This window comes from Pteronotus mesoamericanus, unplaced genomic scaffold, assembly GCF_021234165.1.
Source record: "Pteronotus mesoamericanus isolate MK-2021 breed Mesoamerican mustached bat unplaced genomic scaffold, CSHL_Meso_final contig_20, whole genome shotgun sequence".
Taxonomy (NCBI): Eukaryota; Metazoa; Chordata; class Mammalia; order Chiroptera; family Mormoopidae; genus Pteronotus; species Pteronotus mesoamericanus.
Window position 1 is genome coordinate 16,533,779 of NW_026555085.1, and position 20,284 is coordinate 16,554,062.

General features: G+C 34.5%; 1 protein-coding gene across 2 annotated transcripts in view; it reads left to right on the top strand.

Moving 5' to 3' along the window:
- The window catches only part of CD2AP (CD2 associated protein), a 132,809-nt gene that overhangs the window by 103,211 nt on the left and 9,314 nt on the right, over window positions 1-20,284 (top strand). For both annotated transcript variants that reach the window (XM_054569470.1, XM_054569471.1), the window contains exons 12-17: window positions 1,925-2,090; window positions 3,351-3,493; window positions 11,980-12,092; window positions 12,789-12,890; window positions 15,003-15,184; window positions 19,200-19,263. In XM_054569470.1, coding sequence (XP_054425445.1) covers window positions 1,925-2,090; window positions 3,351-3,493; window positions 11,980-12,092; window positions 12,789-12,890; window positions 15,003-15,184; window positions 19,200-19,263 — 770 coding nt within the window. The remainder of the gene's footprint in view (window positions 1-1,924; window positions 2,091-3,350; window positions 3,494-11,979; window positions 12,093-12,788; window positions 12,891-15,002; window positions 15,185-19,199; window positions 19,264-20,284) is intronic.

Below are 20,284 nucleotides of genomic sequence, written 5' to 3' on the forward strand. Positions count from 1 at the left end.
ATACCACAAAGTGAAAGGTCACCATTTTGATTCCCCATCAAGGCACATGGCTGGGTTGCATGTTCGGCCACCATTTGGGGCACACACGTACGAGAGGCAACCAATCCATGCTTCTCTTCCTCTTATTTCTCCCTCCCTTCTCCCTCTCTAAAAATAAGTAAGTAAAATCTTTTAAAGAGAGAATATGGTGAAATTGAACCCTTCATATATTACTTTTGCGAATATAAAATGTTTCAGCTGCTATGATAAATTTGGTAGTTTCTCAAAAACTTAAACATAAAATTACCATATGATTCAGTCATTCCTCCAAGATATAACCAAAGAATCAGAAACAGATATTCAAATAATTCTACACAAATGTTCATAGCAGCAGAATTCACAATAGCTAAAAGGCGGAAACAACCTAGATGTCCTTCAATGAATGGATTGTGCTATATTTGTGGATATTAATCAGTCACCGAAAGAAAAAAGTGGTACATGCTATTGGGTTGGCTAAAATGTTCATTTAATTTTTTCCATACAGTGGTGCTTAGTTGTCTTTAAGTTACTTTGAAACAATTTTGTTTGATTGTATTGTGACAGCTGTCATATCACTGTACATTTTTTTAAAAAGTCAGAATTCATTAATTTTTGTGCAGCCACTTTAATATTAAAGATGAAAGAAGATACACATTTTTGACATTATGTTTTATTATTTCAAGAAAGGTAAAAACGCAACTGAAATGCAAAAAGGATTTGTGCATTGTATGGAGAAGGTGCTATGACTGGTCAAATGTGGCAAAAGTAGTTTGTGAAGTTTCTTGGTACTATTGACATTTTGGCCAAATAATTCTTTGCTGCAGGGCTGTCTTATGCATTGGAAGCTGTTTAGCAACACCTCTGGCTTTCCACCTACTAGAAGCCAATCGTGGGAGATAGCCAACATACTCAGAATATCCAAATTAATAAGGTTATTGGTGAAAATGAAAAATGTGCCTTTTATGGGAAAAACAAAATGGACTTTTTAGCCAACCCAATACAGTGCAGATGAACCATAAATATTATTATGCGACATGAAATAAGCAGGGGGGAAAAGGTCACATATGATATTATTCTATGTATATACAGAATAAGTAAAAATAAAAAGCTTGGTGGTTTCCAGGGGCTGGGTAGGGGACGGAAGGGGAGTAACCAATTAAGGGGAACAGGGTTTTATTTGGGGGGAGTGAAAGGGTTTTAGAGGTAGGTAGAAGTGGTGGTTGCAAAACATAGCGAATATACCATATGGCACTGACTTGTCCACTTTAAAATGGCTAATTTTATGTAAGTTAAAATCTAGAACTTAAATACATTGCCATCATATATTAGTTTACATAACAAATCAATACAGTACAATTGATTTAATCATAGATATGAAGCCAAAATAGGAAAATGTTGTTAATAAAATTCCTGATACCATGGTGAGAATTATAAGCCTGTAATTGTCTTGTCTTTGACTAATCAGTCTAGCCTTAGTTTCTCTTGCTATTTTTTCAAAATAATTGGGTTAAATGACTCTAGAATTCTTACACATTTTCAGTTCCTTCTACTTCATTTTCAAAAAGTGGTCTGGATTTAAGTCTAGATAATACTGTTTTCTGCTTAGAGTAAACTCATAAGTGGTTATGTTTGAGTAGGATACCACCCCTAAGAGCAAAGAATGCTGGGAAGACAATAGAAGCAAACATTTGTATATCATAAGCTTATTTGGGGTCCCCCACCCCAACAAAGTAAATATTTTTAGATATTTAGGATTATTGTAACTTTAAAATGATAAAACAGTATGCAGATATAAATAATGTCTCTTATCTGTTTCACACTTTTTCAGCCTGACATTAGCTTTAAGCCATGGAAAAGTCTAAACAGTTCCCATTTTTAATAACATAAAATATTTTAAATTAATCAGATGAAAAATCCATGCTGGAACAAAAAACTTCTAAGCCAGCTGCTCCACAAGTCCCACCCAAGAAGCCTACTCCACCCACCAAAGCCAATAATTTATTGAAATCTCCTGGAACAATGTATTCAAAGCGACCTGAGAAACCAGTTCCTCCACCACCACCTGTAGCCCGGTAAATTTTACATAATTTTAAGTTAGTTTATTAATAGACTATATTTTGCTATGTATAATGTGTTGCCGTGTATAATGCGCACCCCTGTTTTTGGTTCCCTTTCAGAGGAAAAAATCTTTCAATTCAATTTTTATCTTTTAATTCAATTTTTCATTTATTTATATTTAGGTACTTGGTCTTTGTATTATAAAAGAATTCTAGCATTTATTTTTTAACATAAATTCACTTTTTAACTTTTTTATTCAATTTTTCATTTATATTTAGGTACTTGGTTTTTGTATTATAAAGGAATTTTAGCGTTTATTTTTTAACATATTATGGTACAAGAAATTTTATGTACCAGAAACAAATTTATAATCCCAGTCTGACGTGGCTCCAGAATCCAGGTCTTCCCCTCCTGCTCCTCCAGCAACTCTGGAGGATTCCCTCGCATTGCCTTCTCCTGTCTTGGCATCTGAAGAAGCTTTCCTTCCTGTTGACTCCACAATCTGATGACACTCTTTGTGGGAGGAGGTCCAAAGGGTCTCTCAGCAGCTCTGTTGCCATGCTTTTTAGCCTATTTAATAACTTCTAGCCTAAACCTTGCAGTGTATGAAAACCATTGTGACATTTTCCAAGGGATTTTCCAATAATTTCTCCTGCCTAAAGTGTGTGAAGAGAAATGTCACACTGTTCACCCTATGGTAATAAAATTGGCATCACCTGTCTTATCAAGTGGAAACAAACGGCATCATCTCTCTTACTCTATTGAATTGTTCACTGAAACTGCTTTTGTTGCAAGTTAGTTGCAAGTTTAACAAAACTGATGATCATATTCCAGGGCATTATTTTGCATATGTTTATCGTTATTGCTTTGTAGAGTTACACTTTTAAGGCACAGACATAAATAAAACATTTATGTAGATACGGAATTAATACTACCCATGTATAATGCACATCCTTATTTTTCCCTCAAAACTATGGGCAAAAAAAGTATGCATTTCACATCAATGGCTCCATTGCCTTTCTAAATCTCAAAGTAATTTTTAAAGTATTTGTTTTCCATGTTCTTTTCTACAGACTTTAATAATTTTCTGTTAAATGTTAATCTTATATTCATACTTGGTAGAGGTTAATGTTTATGAAAATCATTTTATAGAGCAGAAAGAAAAGTCACTATTATGCTCTAACATCTTTAATATCATTAAATTACAATGTTAAAAAATGGTCATGTTTCACATATAAGTGATTTTTTGCTCTGCTTGATTTTTCTCATTTCAGGATTAATGGGGAGGTGTCTACAATTTCATCAAAATTTGAAACTGAGCCACTATCAAAACCAAAGCTAGATTCTGAACAGTTACCACTTAGACCAAAATCAGTAGACCTAGATTCATTTACAGTTAGGAGCTTTAAAGAAACAGGTAAGTAAACCTGTAGAAAGGTGGTACTGTAAAAAAAAAAGTTGCCAATATAGTTTTCAGAAAGTATTAAAAATATGAAATTTCTATATGCAGTTTGTTTGTGGATACAGTAGAAATTAAAATTTCTTTAAAATCTGTGAAGCCAAAATAGAAAAATGTACAAAGATAAATGGACCAAATATTTATGATTCACATAAGCTTTCTTACTGACCAGAGGACTGAAGCAGATAGTAGGAGATCATTTATTGTTCTGTCCCTTCAAAATAGAATGACCATATGAAAACACATGAGTTTTAAAGGTTTAAAAATAAAGAGATGTGATATAGACTTTGAATACCAGCCCTAGATTACATTTAAGAGGACTTTTTATTTTCTAATTAACCCCAATATACTTTTGTTTCCAGTTCAGGCAAATAGGCTTTTTATGACTCTCTCTCTCTATACATATCAGCAGATTTTACTTCTTTAGCTAAATGTTCTTTAAGTTTTTGGACTGATTTTTCAGCCCATTAATTGTCTTTATTAGTCTCTAGTCTTTTACATTTTTTAGTTCTAAAATGGAACGCTTGAAACAGAGGAAGTCTTGCCCTGGCTGTTGTGGCTCAGCGGATTGAGTGCCAGCCTGCACACCAAAGGGTTGCTGGTTCAATTCCCAGTCTAGGGCATTTGCTTGTGTTGTGGGCCAGGTCCCCAGTGCGGGGCATGCAAGAAACAACCACACATTTGATGTTTCTCTCCCTCTTGAAAAAAAAAGAAAAGAAACAGGAAGTCTTGATAAAGGTCTCACTATTAAAGCGTTATTGTACAGTACTTTGAATTTGTTTTTAGGTTTTTTTTGCAGTTTCAAAGCACTTTCTCATATATGTTCTTATTTTATCCTTACAATAACTCCTAAGAGGCAGATGCTAATTTTCCCTATTTTGCATCTAAACAAAGTAAGCTAAAGGCATATCAACTGTTCAAGATCACATAAGCCAGAGAGAACTCTTTAAATCCCTTTATATTGAATGCTCTATGAAATATTTTTAAAAATCTTAATGCTTTAAATATATTTTTTAATTTTAGTGTTAACAAACTCAAGGTCAGTTACACTTAGATTTTTTTAAAAGATTTTACTTATTTTTAGAGAGGGAAAGGGAGGGAGAGACGAGGCATTGATGCAAGAGGGACTCATCAATCAGTTTCCTGTCACATACACAACAACCAGGGAACGTGGCCTACAACCCAGGCATGTATGTGCTCTGACTGGGAATCAAACTGGCGATCTTTCTGTTTGTAGGCCAGCAGTCCATCCACTGAGACACACCAGCCAGGGCTACACTTAGATTTTTTTTTTTTTTCCCCACTGCTTATTATCTTGCAAAATTTTTCAGGTGAATTTGTCTTTCCTCTTTTCAGTTTGCCAGTACCAAAGCTATGACCTAAACATGGCCTCCCACAGTTTTATTAATGTTTTCTAGAGCTTCTCTGTATTTTGCATCCTGCCTGTTCTGGGGGAACCCATATTCATTAAAAAATTCTGGAATTTAAGATGTCAGTTGTATTTTAGAGGCATTCACTCAAGTATGTTCAATATGTTTTGTCTGATGAAAATGATTTGTCTTCACTGCTAATTAAGTAAATCAAACAGTTTGTGATTTTAAAAATCTTTTCCTAATGAGGTTAGTGGTAAAAATATATAATTCTGTTCTTGTTTTCTCTTTGATGTAAAATACAGCTAGAGATGTGTTTCCAAAAGCAATAATTGGAGAAGTAAAGATTTAGTGCACAGTTTTAACTCTGGAAATCAAAACTTCCTGGGCATTTCAATTTCCATAATTTTCTGCGATCTTTTTTTTTATTTTTTAAATAATTATTGATTATGCTATTACAGTCCCTTTTTTCTCCCCTTTATTCCCCTCCGCCCTGTACCCCCCTTCCACCAGCATTACTCCCCACCCCCTTAGTTCATGTCCATGGGTCATACATGTAAGATCTTGGCTTCTCCATTTCCTATACTATTCTTAACCTCCCCTTGTCTATTTTGTACCTACTATTTATGCTTCTTATTCCCTGTACATTTCCCCCTTTCGCTCCCCTCCCCCTTCCCTCTGATCTCCATTTCTGTGATTATCTTCCTGTTCTAGTTGTTTGCTTAGTTTGTTTTTGTTTCTGTTTTCTTCAGGTTCAGTTGTGGATAGTTGTGAGTTTGTTGTCATTTTACTGTTCATAGTTTTTGATCTTCTTTTTCTTAGATAAGTCCCTTTAACATTTCATATAATTAGGGCCTGACGATGATGAACTCCTTTAACTTGACCTTATCTGGGAAACACTTTATCTGCCCTTCCATTCTAAATGGTAGCTTTGCTGTATAGAGTAATCTTGGATGTAGGTCCTTACCTTTCATGACTTTGAATACTTCTCGCCAGCCCCTTCTTGCCTACAAGATTTCTTTTGAGAAATCAGCTGATTGTCTCATGGGAATTCCTTTGTAGGTAACTGTCTCTTTTTCTCTTGCAGCTTTGAAGATTCTCTTTATCTTTATTCCTGAGTAATGTAATTATGGTATGCCTTGATATGTGCTTCCGTGGGTCCCACTTCTTTGGGACTCTCCGAGCTTCCTGGATCTCCTGGAAGTCTGTTTCCTTGGCCAGATTGGGGAAGTTCTCCTTCATTATTTTTTCAGATAAGTTTTCAATTTCTTGCTCTTCCTCTTCTCCTTCTGGCACCCCTATGATTTGGATGTCAGAACACTTAAAGTTGTCCCAGAGGTTCCTAAGCCTCTCCTCATTTTTTTGAATTCTTGTTTCTTCATTCTGTTCTGGTTGAATGTGTCTCTCTTCCTTCTGTTCTGTCGTTAATTTGAGTCCGAGTTTCCTTCCCTTTACTCTTGATTCCCTGTGTATTTTCCTTTATTTCACTTTGTATAGCTTTCGCTTTTTCCTCCATTTTGTGACCATACTCCACCATTTCTGTGAGCATCCTGATTACCATTGTTTTTGAACTGTGCATTTGATAGGTTGGCTATCTGTTCATCGCTTAGTTCTATTTTTGGAGTTTTAATCTGTTCTTTCTTTTGAGCCATATTTCTTTGTCTCAGCATGCCTGTTATGTTGGAAGCCTTAGGTATTCACCAGGGTGGGGCAATCCAGGTCGCTGCATTTTGACGCTGTATATGGGGGAGGTGTCTGAGAGGGAGCAGTGCCATTTGCTCTGCTCTTGGCTGACTTTCAGTCACTTCCCCTGCTACCCACAAGCAAATTGGGCCCTTCAGGTGCTGATTCCTGGGTGTGTGGGTTTGTGTACCATTCTAGGACCCTGTGGGTGTCTCCAACAAACTCTCCTATGAGTCTAGGATTTTCTCCTGCTGCTACAGTCCCCACAGGTTTTTATCTCCAGAGGTTTTGAGGCTTTCTTTTCCTGCACTGGAACCCTGGATTGCTGGGTCTCTCTCACTCCCCAGCTGTTCTCCCAGTTTGTCTGTACAAAAACATAGGACCACCATCTGCCATCTCACCCACCTGGTCCTCCAGCTGCCACCTTGCTGCACATTCTCTCCACCATGGTTGCCCATCTCCGCCCTCCTACCGATCTGGATGAATGTTTCCTCTTGCATTCCTTGGTTGTTGGACTTCCACACGGTTCAATTTTCTGGCAGTTCTGGGTATTTTTTGTTTTTAAATTTGTTCTCGTCCTTCTTTTGATTGTGCAAGGAGGCAAAGTATATCTACCTACGCCTCCATCTTGGCCAGAAGTCCAATTTTCTGCCTTTTTGATCAGAAGTTTTAAATTTTGAAGAGTGTCTTTGGGAACTTAAGGAGTAATATTTAGATAAGTCTGTGTATTTTCTGTTACTTAATATCATTCTGTGCAACATTTGTGGTAGAAATGACATGTAACAGCATGAAACTATTCTTTGAAAAGTCCTACTTTTTACTGTCTTTGCTCCCCTTTCTTATTTTACATCCATAGCCATTCAGTTTTCATTAAAAACCAAAGAGGTTTTGTGGAACCACGTTTTGAAATTTTCTTTTTCTTTTTTTAAATCAAATGAATAAGGGAGTAATTTAGAGATGCTGAGAATTACATGTGGTCAAGAAACTAACAGCTGACCTTCTAGCTACTGTCCTTTATTCTTTCTGCCATCAGGTACTTTTGGTGTACCCTGTAAAGTTCAGAAAATGCAAATTTTAGAAATTGAGTTCATCTTAGTAGCAGATATTTACTAAGAGGTATTCTCTTTGCAGTACTGTTGTAGGCACAAGTAGTGTGTCAACATAAAAGATATAGTTGCTGACAACAAAGTGCTAATGTTTCTGACCTCAACTCAGGCCATTCCTTATTTCCTTTTTAATTAGCATATCTTGTGTTTTTAGTAGGAATAGTAGAAAAGTGTTTTACCTCTTCTTCAGAAACTGTTATGCATCAAATACAACCTCAAATTTGGCAGTAAGTTGAGGCATATTTTAAATTATATTTTTGGCTCAGTTTGAAGTTTTAAAATTTAAACAGCATATCAGCCTAGCCCTTTTAATATAAGTTTCAGAAAGTTTTTAAAAAATGGAGAAATCTCTTGAGAATTAATTTACTCTTATGTAAATAACTTGAAGTGAAATGATATAATAGAAAGTACACTGATCTTGCTGACAGTAAATGTAGGTTATAAATTACTAGCTGGTGATCATGATTAACATGATTCTTCTAGTAATCTGTTTTTCTTGCTTAATTAACAAATGAATGACCTAAAATACCTATTATATCTATTAGAACACCAGATATGGAAGGTGATATAAAAAATTATTTCCATTGTGCTCCCCATCTCCATTGTTAATCCCATCTCATTCTGTTTCTGCTCCTATCTGTAAAAGATGTGAATTTCTGCTTCTGCTTCCAGATAGGATTTTCCTGTACATAAAGGCATATAAAACACATATATGTATATAAATACAGACTTTGACTTTTCTACATACTATAAAAAAATTCTTAAAACAGTTTGGTTTTCTTTTGAAAATTCATATATATATCTTCATATATGCTATAGAATAGTACTACAAATTGCAGAGCTGTTACAACCATGTTTTAATTGGTTTTTCAACCACTTCATCAAAAATTGGTTAGAACACTCTCATTGCCACTACTGGTTAATTATAAAGTTTACATACTCTAAATATTCCTAAAATAGTCAATTTTCCAGGACGTAAAATTAGTTTGCAATTTCATCTAAAATACAAGATATGTTAATGGTAACATAACTGTCATTGAGAAGACACAGCTGATGAAGTATTTTTCAAGTGTAGTATTTTATCTATTTTTTTTCCTGTGGTAAATTCTTCTTGAGTAAAAAAGAGATTGTAGAAATACATACATGATTAGATCCAAAAGCTTTTATTTTTAAATAAGGGACCATTCTTTCTCTTCAGTTCTGTGTGATAGTTGGTCTATTTTTGTTTGAATTATTTTTCCTTATTTGTTCATTTATTTCTTTCAGAAAGAATTTATGTTGTGTTTTTTTCCTAATAAGGAATTTACCAGGTTATAAGAGCAAAGATTATAATTTGTATTTTCTAATGATGAGTATCATAAGACATTGTTGAATTTTCCTTTATATATGTATGAAATTTCAAGTGTTGTACTATGTTGCATTTTTAGTGAGATATTTTAAAAGAATATTTAATATAGTTTTATTAGATCACAAAACTACAGTTTTCTTACTTTATTGTCATATACTGAAGACTAAAACTAGACTAAAAGGTGGATTAATTTTAGTTACATCTGTGTTAATGAGTTGTTAATATATTGGTTTATTACTCTGACCACTAATCTTAGTACTAAAACATCCTTTTGGAAACTGTCTTGGTGTTCAGTGAGTAATAAAAAATGGCTTCTTTGTAATTAAATGTCTATTAAATTTATGTTCCTCATATTTTTCCCTTTGAAAACAAAAGAAAAAATCTAAAATTTAATACACATCTTTTGTAAATATAGGTGATTTGCAATAGGTTTATGCTAAACGTTGAACTGATTCTATTCGTTCTACAACTGTTCCTTTTTTCCTGCTTTGTAAAATAATTTTTTTGGTTTAGACTTTTTTCTAGACATTTCTATCCTTGACTTTTCTTTCCAGATTTTGTTTCCTAGCCTGTTTGCCATGTTTCCCTTCTTACGTGTCAGGAAATTATTCTACCTTTCTCCATTTTGGTAAGATAATAATTTATCAAAGAAATCAAAATAGTGTATTCAGTATAAATAGGTGGTGCACATTGATTTTTTTTTTTTTTTTGTAACTTTACTAAAAATGTTCATGTCTGTCTATTCTAACCCTTTAGTTTTCCATTTTAAAATAAAATTCATGTTGGAAAAATTTCCCTGATTAAAGATAATTTTGATAAGGTTTTTTGTTTAATTGGAAACCATAAAAGTTTATTTTCTTGCAAAATATGGTATTTCATTGTGATTTTGAAAAATTCTGTTTCTTCTTGGCAATAGTATTTAGAACTATAAAAGGCTGGCAGAGTGACAATATGATTGCGAGTTAAGTGATTGTCATGCCTTTTGTGCCACATATACCGTCTAAATCCATTGTTATCACTTAGGGAAATTAAAAAGTGTACAAATTTATCATGAGTCCAAATGTGCACTGTTTCATTTTACTAACTAAATGGCTTAAATTGAGGACCTGAGAGAGTTACAGAGTAGTAAAATTATTTGTCTTAATGTTGTAGCCCCAAACTGGACATATGAAAAGCCTTTTTACATGAGCATAATGTATATTTTGTAAATCTACCTTTATTTAATCTTTCAATTTCATTTATGTTCCTCCCTCCCTATGTTTTTCTGTTTGTTTCTTTTTCTTTCTGCAAGTTGCTTAAATATGCATTTGAAAATAATCTCCATAGGCCAAAATGATTGGATTGCACTTTTCAAAGTTTTTTTTATTTTGCTTGTCAGTAAACATTTATCAGCGTAAAAAGCAATTTTTCACCCTATAAACTACAGTATGTTTTTAACATTTTAAAAAATATTGATTATTTACTTTGTTGGTGACATGTACAGATAAAATGAGATATAATATATAATTAAACTCAAGGTCTTTCACACTGTATAATGCCTTTTCCATTAAAGCCACTGTGTTTTCTATTATGGTTTGTTATATTTTATAATTACTTATAGACTATTATTGAATGACTCATTCAGACAGTCATTAAATTGAACACATTAGATTGCCTATTGTGATATATTGACCATAGTGACTAAATATAAGAGGGCACACAGAAGGTAATCCCAGAATATGGAAATGGAGAAGTGGTCAGTAAACATTTAAAACTGTCACAAAATCCATATTGCCAAACAGTGATACCACTTCCTCTGCCTTCCCCTATTTGTCCTCTATCCCTTAAAAAAAATTATCTAAGTGAATTACTTTGAATATGAAAATTGATGAATAAGCTGAAGTCAATACTGATGAGACTCTTTAGATTCTTTTATAAAATAACAAAACAGTGAGGTGGAACATCTAAATATTTAACAAAGCATATAAACATCCAGGCAAATAATAATACGAAGAATGATTCCATACCTGGAAGGCCAAAGAAACCTGCTGCCATTTCCCTGGTTTGCAGTCTGGACTTCAGGAAGATAATATTGACAGTGGAAGTATCTGGAGTTACCCTTAAGATTTTTGTTAGTTACAAATACCTGGGTTTCAAAATTAAAGATCAGCTCTGTTAGCAAGCTTTTCTGGATCATGTAGAAAAAGTGAAGACATTATATACCGTTGTTTCAGAGATAGGAATTACCTAGTTTTGTTTTTACGCCCATTCATGGATCAACATCAACCAGCCTTTGATGGTGGGGAAATGGATGGTCTTTGTAGGATTTTCCCTTGATCTCCCATCTTTCTTAGATTTATGATTTCCAAATATGGAAATATCTTGCAGAAGTGCAGTAAACTATAAACAGTGTGCACCCCAGCTACAGCTTTACTATGTACATACATATATACGTATACCAAGACACATTAAATTATACCTTCCCTTTACATTGAGAAAAGCAATTGAAAAGCAGCAGGGTAGCAGATATAGTTGAGTCCTTAAAATGTGTGTATCAGGATACCACCTGAAGTTTAAAATACGCTTTTTGTTTTATTTTTCTGATATATATTATAATTATGAGTTGAGATAAAATCCTTTTTTTATAATAAGAAATTGAGATGACAGCTTTTTGTGCAACAGCTTGTGGTACAGATTTATATCTTTCAAGAACTTTTTGCTGTGTTCGAAGTCTTTTAAAAGCATGAACTTCATATTGTTACTAAAGTCTTACACTATAAAATATATCAGGTAAAGTGTATGTTTTTAAGGGTGAATGTTTTCTAAATGCATATGAAAAGCACAGGTCAACATGTGAGTCCTTTAATTTATGGTTTGTTAAGAATCCAGAAATACTTTTTTTAACCTTTTAAAATGCACAGTCATCTCTTATTAGATACAATGAATTTTATTCTCTAGATCTCGTAAATTTTGATGATATAGCTTCCTCAGAAAACTTGCTACACCTCACTGCAAATAGACCGAAGATGCCTGGAAGAAGGTTGCCTGGACGCTTCAATGGTGGACATTCTGTGAGTTACACTTAACTTGTAAAACAGGGAATTTAGCAGATTGAGTCCTTTTGAAGATTAAGAATGAGGGAAGATTTATAGCTCCACTAAAGTCTGAAAATCAGGACGGTAGCTGTTGCACTCAAGTGGCATATGTTTGTATTTAGGGAGATGTGGGGAATGCATCTTGCTCATTCAACAGAACTTGAAATGGAAGGTTCCACAATCAGAAATAGAGTTGTACCGAGACCATAACCACAGAACACTCAAACGAGATCAGGGTATTGTATAATCTGCCTGTCTAACAACAATAATTAGAGTTGAGTGGTACATACTCATTTTACGAAAGACCAAGAACATCTTTCTCCTTGAACTACTAAAAGGTTTTTATAGTACTAATCTTGCTATTTAAATGTGGAACTTCTTTTTTTTTTTTTTATACATTGCTTGGGACACTGGTAATACTTTAGTGCCAACTTATTACTTAGCGCTCTTAAGCACTATGGTGCTTTTAAATTACTTAAGGGAAAATTTCCACAGCTAACAGGCAACCTGTTTTTCCCTCAAGATATGCAGATGTCTTATTCAGCTTGAAATTATGTAACATCCTGTTAATAATAATGGAAAGCTGGAACACTTAAGTGCTGAGAACAGAGATAAAAGTTATTTACTTACCCAAATTCTAACCTTTCCTGTTTCTTTTAAAAAATCATTTAGCCAACTCAAAGCCCAGAAAAAATCTTGAAGTCACCAAAAGAAGAAGATAGTGCCAACATAAAGCCATCTGAGTTTAAAAAGGACTCTAGCAACTCTCCAAAGGTGAGATATGCATCTTGGTCTAAGATTTGTATACTTCATAAGATTCTTTTTAAAATGTCAAAGCTGTGTAATTTGAAGTGTCCTTTGAGTTGTTGCCCAGACCAGTGTGGCTCAATAGTTTAAATCATGGCCCCTACACCACCCCCTAATGGAAGAATTGCATTTGGATTCCTGGTTGGGGCACATGTTGCAGATTCATCCCTGATCTGGGGGCAGGTATGTTGCCATCCCCAGTCCCAACAACCACTATCCCTGGTCCCAGTGGCTGCCCAGCCTGGGTGTGTGGGAAGGCAATCAGTCAATGCTTCTCTCACATCAGCGTTTCTCCTTTTTCTCTCTGTCTCTAAAACAGCAAATGAAAATGTCCTCAGGTAAGGATAAAAAAAACAAAATTGAGTTGTTAAAGGTAAATCACATTATTCTCTGCAGATCGTTATTTTTTTTAGATCTCAAATCATTTTAAATAAGTAATATTAAAATGTTACATGTGTCCTATTTTTTGTTTATCCTCACAGAAGGGTATTTTTTCATTGTACTTTTTTCTTTTTTTTTTTTTTTAAGAGAGGAAGGGAGGGAGGGAAAGAAACACTGATATGAGAGACAAGCATTGGTGGTTTGCCCCCTGTAGGTGCCTGGACTGGGAATCACAGGCACCCAGATAGGGGATTGAACCTGCAACCTAGTCATGTGCCCTGACTGGGAATCGAACCTGCAACCTTCCTGTTATAGGATGATGCTCCATTCAACTGAGCCACATTGGCCAGGGCCATGTTTTCTATTTTTTAAGGCATAGATCTATACATCTATTTAATTTTCCTGTTAAACACATATACTCATTAGGTCAGAAGCCATCACTTTTGTTTACTTTCTACCTAGCTTGATGATTGGCACCATAACAATCACTGAAGACTTCTGGCATAAGTGACAGAGTACATGTATTCTTCCATCTGTTGTATGGTGTTAAGGCTCTCTTCTAAACTCTTGCCATTTTTATTAAAGGTAGTATTTATTACCGCAACTGGTACTCATATTTAAGAAGGTCATCTCTCTTTCTCAAATATGTTCCAGGGTATTTGGCTGCCATTCCAGTTTATCAGATATACTTAATCTGATTCTCTTAGCAGTTAGCAGTCAATTGAAATTTTATTTGCTATTATTTTATTGAACTAGTGAAAGGGCGTCAGACCATGTATTAATTGTAATGCCTTTTCACACACTTCATAATTACTTGTAAGTGAAGCTCTTTGGACAGTTTAAATAATAACTTTAGTATGGAGGACCATAACAATACAATAATGGTGATACAGTATTCTCCCCTTTTCTGTAGCAGATCCATTCCCAGACCCGCAATGGTACTGGAAAATAACTAAATAAATAAATAAATAGGTTTTTTAAAATACACGCATACATAGCTTTTTATGTATGGGAAGCACTTTATGGCATCTCTGTAGCGTATCCAAATTACCAGCATCACTACTCTTATGCTTCAGGCCCATTCTTAAGTAATATAAGAGTTATTTGAACACAAGCACTGTGGTATCAGGACCAGCTGATCTGATAACCGAGATGGTTAAGTGACTAACAGGCAAGTAGCATATATGCTAGAGTAAGGGATCATTCATATTCAGGGCAGGACAGAGCGAGATGACTTGAGATTTCATCACACTAAGGATGGCATGCAATTTAAAACATAAATTGTTATCTTTGGAATTGTTTACGTAATATTTTCAGACCACAGCTGACTGTAGGTAACTGAGAGTGCAGAAAGTGAAACCGTGGGTAATGGTAGGATTGTATATTCCTGCTTCTAGATATTCCACTAGGCAAACCATTCATAATATAAATCTAACGGATTTTGCATTTTAGATTTTTTTTTTTTTTCTAATTTAAGAAAACAAAACTCCTGGCATTTCTCACAAAAATCCCTAGTATTTGCAAATTCATTCTTTGGTTTGATGGTTTTTCCAGTTGTGAACCTCAAACTGCTTTTACTATTTCCAAATTTACCATTTATCTTGACATTCATTTATCTCCTTGCTATAAAAATCTTTTGAACTTAAATATAATACTGAGTACAAATAAAATTACAAAAATCTCTGTTTATGTTTTCAGCCATCTCTATACCTTTCAACACCTTCAAGTCCTTCAAAACCAAATACAGCTACTTTTTTAACTCCATTAGAAATTAAAACTAAATTAGAAGCAGATGATGGTGAAAAAACTTCCCTGGATGAAATTAAAGCTGAGATGATTGAACTGCTGTGCATTGTAGAAGCACTGAAAAAGGATCATGGGTAAGTAGGCCTTGTTTGCTTCTTTGAATACTACTTGAAAACTATGTAAAGAAATCTTTCAAATCATAAGTAGTCAAAGTGTAATCTGCCACATTACTGGTGTCAACAAATATGCTTTCAAAGATATTTCTCTTAATTGTGCTTATCTCCTTTTGGCAAAAACCTTGAATTGGAACACTTATTCAGGGAGCCCAATTATAAAAAAGGTACAGACATACCTGTAATTTAAGGCTAGAAATTATCTGGCCAAACACAGGAGTTAATTAGTCTTAACATTTTTTAAAAACCACCTTGACCTGTGTGGCTGTAGGTTGGGCGTCATCCTGGGAAGCAAATGTTTGATTCCTGGTCAGGGTGCATGCAAAAGGCAACTGATTGGTATCGATGTTTCTTTCCCCCCCTTCCCCTCTCTCTAAAAATAAATAAGTATATAAAATTTTAAACTAGGAAAACCATATTGTATACTGGATCTCGGGTGTATATAGTTTATTTCTATGAGGACTTTGATAGATTTTTCTGCCAGGGGTTGAGCTGGATATTTGTAAAACAAGTGGGTTGGGATAGGTGACCTCTAAGACCCATCTGTTATCTCTGAAAATTTTCTAATAATTGTATATGGTGATACATACCTTAAGTAAAAGTAAAGGACATTCTTTACAAAAACCCAGTAACTAAAAGAGGTCCAGGATCAGCTAATCTAACTGAACTGAGGGCTGAGGTTTCAGGTGCTTTTTTGTTTCTCACCATCTCTCTCCTGTAGTCTCTACAAGTATTTTATGGAATATGGAATCTGATATAAAAGTTACTGCCAGAGACCATGTTACCTCTGAACTGGAATGTGCTATTTCTCCCCCAATATCAGATAGCATTGAATTCTTTATAAAAAAGCACCAAGATGAATATGATATACTTGTATTTTGCAGGGCACTTTTATAAACATTTCTTGGATACAAATAAATTTATCTTGAGCAATTACTCGATATTTTCATGCATATATATATATATACACACACATATATCATATATAGAGTATTTGTAATGTGATATATGCTGCCTCCTTTTTTTTTTTTTTTTTTTTTTGATGTCTCTTTTTTTAGAGAGAAGGGAAGGGAAGGAGAAAGAGGGAGAGAAACATCCATGTGCGAGAGATACATCTATTGGTTGCCTCTCGCAGGCCCCCAACTGGTGATCTGCCCTGAAACCTTTTACTCTACAGGCCACATTCAATCCACTGAGCTTTGTCTTGATGGCTTTGTCTTGAGTCCTTTAGTTTATCTCTTCTGAGTACAGCAAATTTGTTTCAGATTTCACAATATACATATTATAAACTATAAGTTCATTCATCTAGGAAATTTTTACTGAGTATTACCCATACCCAAGAACTCTCCTGAAATTTAAAGAAGAGCATGACAAGAAAATGGAGATATACAGAGAAATACTGCACAGTGTACAGCTATAAAAATAAATGAATTATGGCCCTGGCTGCTGTAGCTTAGTTGGTAGAGCATTGTTCCATAACAGAAAGGTTGCTGGTTTGATTTCCAGTCAAGCGCACACACCTGGGTTGTAGGTTAGATCCCTAGTCCTAGCACTGGCACTTGTGATCCCTGGTCTGGGAGCACGTGGGAGGCAAGCAGTCTATGCTTCTCTCTTGCATCGCTGCTTCTCTCTCTCTCTCCTCTCTCCCTCTTCTTCCTCTAAAAAACAATGAAAAAAAGTGTCTGGGTAAGAAGAAAAAAAATAAAAAATAGACGAACTATGGCTACATGTGTCAACATGAATTAATCTAAAAAATGTTGGGGCAGGGAAAGTAAGTTAGAAATGTGCATACAGTATAATTTTATTTACATAAAGTTGAAAAGCATACAACAGCAAATAGTATATTGTTTCATGATATATTTGTATATGTGGTAGAATTAAAAAGAAGAAAAGGAACAACAAATACTGTAAAATTTTTCCTATGAAGGAGAGGGGAAAGTGCAATTCAGGAGGGAGAGTCACTTTTGGGTATTAGAAGTACTAGTAATATTTTATTTCCTAAGCTGGCTCAGAGTTCTTAGGTTTTTGCTTTGTCATTATACCTTTATAGTTTATAAATACATAGTTTTTAATCATTCAGTATTAAAATCTCAGGTGCATAGACTGTCATTAAAAAATTGAGCAAGTTTGACATAGAAAGATTGACAGAATAATACATCAGGAACATCAGTAATCTATTTCTTCACTAGAAAAGTTACAGGACCAGATATGTAGTTTGATCCTGTTCTTGTAAAGAGAGAACAAAGTTATGTAAAAATTTTATATTTATAAATGTGTTTTTAAAAAGCAATAAAAATGTGAAAGTGGTACTATATTATTAGAACAAAAAGCAAATGCTTAGAATAATGTAACTATTTGCAAGTATAGATAAAAATAGCAGGCTCTATATTCTAGCAGATCCTAATTAGGATTTAATTAAATGTATAATAAATTCAGAATAATAGGATATTTAGACAAAAGAAGCATAATGTTTAATATAGTGAAAACTTTATGGAACTAGAAAGTTAAAGAGCTTAGAAGTACATTTATAACACAATAAAATAAGCACTAGATAAATTTGAGTTAAGTATTTTAAAAACTGTAATTAGAAAACAGTAGTAAATTTACTCACGATATAGTTTTCTAATAATTGAAACCACAGAATAAATAAATTTTGATAATATATCATTTAAAACTTTCCTTTTCATATATTTTTTCATGAGAGTCTGAGAGGTTTCTCAAGCTATTTCTGTAATACCCTTGAAGATCATTTTCTTGGTATATCAAGAGGCTGAAAATGTCGGACACATGCAGTCATGATGTTTATAAAGTTCCTGTTCCTTCCATTTCCTTCATTACCCCCCCACCAAAACCAACTAACCAAACAAAAAACCTGGATATTTGAATACCAAACAGCAGTTGACAGAATTATGAAAAGTTTAGTAGCATGGAAATGACGTAATATACTTTCTGAAAAGACACATATAGAATATATACCGAGAGCTGTGGAGAGGAAAAAGGACTCAATAAAGAGATAGATGGAACCACAGAAAAATGAACACATGCGTTAAAGCAGAGGGAATTTTGGCTGAAGTTACTTTGTTTATTGGTTTGGTTTGGGATTTTAATGTAACGTACGTGTGTGTGTATGTGTGTGTGTGTGTGTGTGTGTGTGTGTAATCCTCATCCAAGAACATTTTTTCATTGCTTCTAGAGAGAGAGGAAGGGAGAAAAAAAGGGAGAAAGAGATACATTGATGGGAGAGAGAAGCATCAATTTGTTGCCTCTCATACATAGGAATTGAATGCTCCCAGACTGGGTCTTGAACCTGCAACCCTTCAGTTAAGAGATAACACTTCACCTAACTAAGCCACACCAGCCAGGGCTGTAACATTTAATTTAAAAAAAAGAAAAAAGAAAAAGAAAAGAAAAAGAATTGTAAAGTCCAGGTTATCTTAATTAAATAAAATGTAATTTGCCTTACATTGGGACCCCCCCCCCTTTTTTTTTTTTGAGAGAGAGAGAAACAATTTGTTGTTCCACTTTTATGCATTCATTGGTTGAATCTTGTCTGTGCCATGACCAGGGATTAAACCTGCAACCTTGGCATACTGGATGACACTCTAACCTGACCAGGGTGAAATATTTGACATTATTGTTACCAAATTGTTTAAGCTTTTAGTGTCCAGCTTAGTAAACACATGATAACTGAATATGGAAAATTGCTTTTAAAGGCCAGTTATTTCTTTATGAGCTATTCTGTATTCACTTTAAAAAAATTTTTTTTAATCTCAAGTAGTTTTGCCATCGTTTTGCTGCATTTTAACTGTTATATTGAACTATTTCATTTAGAGCTTTTGAAATTTTTCTCAGTCAGCATGGCTGTTTAAAAAGTTTCCCTATATTCTGGGTTATCAGGCAACAGAGAGACTGTTAGCATTAGGCAAATACATTGTTTAGTTGAAAGCCTCAACAGTAATAAAAACTTTGTTTTTAGGAAAGAACTGGAAAAACTACGAAAAGATCTGGAAGAAGAGAAGGCAAAGAGAAGTCATCTAGAGGTAATTCATTTCTGCCGGCATTGAGATTGCAGTCAGCATAGAATGTGTTTTCCAACACCGGGGGCGGGGGCGGGGGGCGTGATTGATTCCACTGCAGACAATGCTCTCCTACTTCAGTCGGACACTCCCTGCTACTTGGTAGCCGTTTAGTTACCCTCTGGTCGATGTCCTGTCACATTCCATTCTGTGGTCGGGCACACGTTCTTTGAGCACTACCTCTGATGGCAGTTCATGAGGCACCTAATAAACCGAACATGGTTCTTACCTCTGAAGAATGTCTAGTTCTAGATCTTTGCACTCAACACTGCTTCCTTCTTGAGCTATAATTGCCTTCTTTTCAGTTGACCTTTCTTCTTTTCTTTTTTCTGGTGCTACTAGTGGTGGAGGTGGTGGAGGTAGTAGTGGTAATGGGATGGCATTTGCTGACTTGGATTTCTCACTGAGAGCTAACTTTATAACTCTGATGTCATTGTCTTCAGTCTGCTGGTGACTGACAATTTGACTTCTTTTTTTTTTTATCTCCCTTAACTTTTTTTCCATCCTCACTGACTTTGGTCTTCATTTGTAGTCTTATTTTCTACATATGTCAGAGAAAGTGTGTCCTGCCTGTTTTCAGAGGCCCTTTCCATTTTGTATTTATTTTATTCTTTCTATTTTTACCTTGCCTCATTACACTTAGACATTTCTTCTGTTACTACTGTAAAACAGAGAATATGGACTTGCCATTAAAAAACTTGAGCTCTTCTTATACTCATGACTTTCAGTTTAAACTGTGTGTCAGTTAGGCTTAACACTTTCTTTACATTATCTCATTGGACACACATAACAACTTGTGTAAGGATTATTGTTCCCATTTTAAGGGAGAGGAAACTGGAGTTTAGATTGATTAAGTCACCAGTTGAACTGAAATTTTTAACAGAAGCAGCCAGATTTCAGAACCTTTACACTTAGGGATTAAGTTATACAATTTAAGGAAGTCACCTAATCTTACTCCATTTCAATTGCTGAGGTAATATATGTG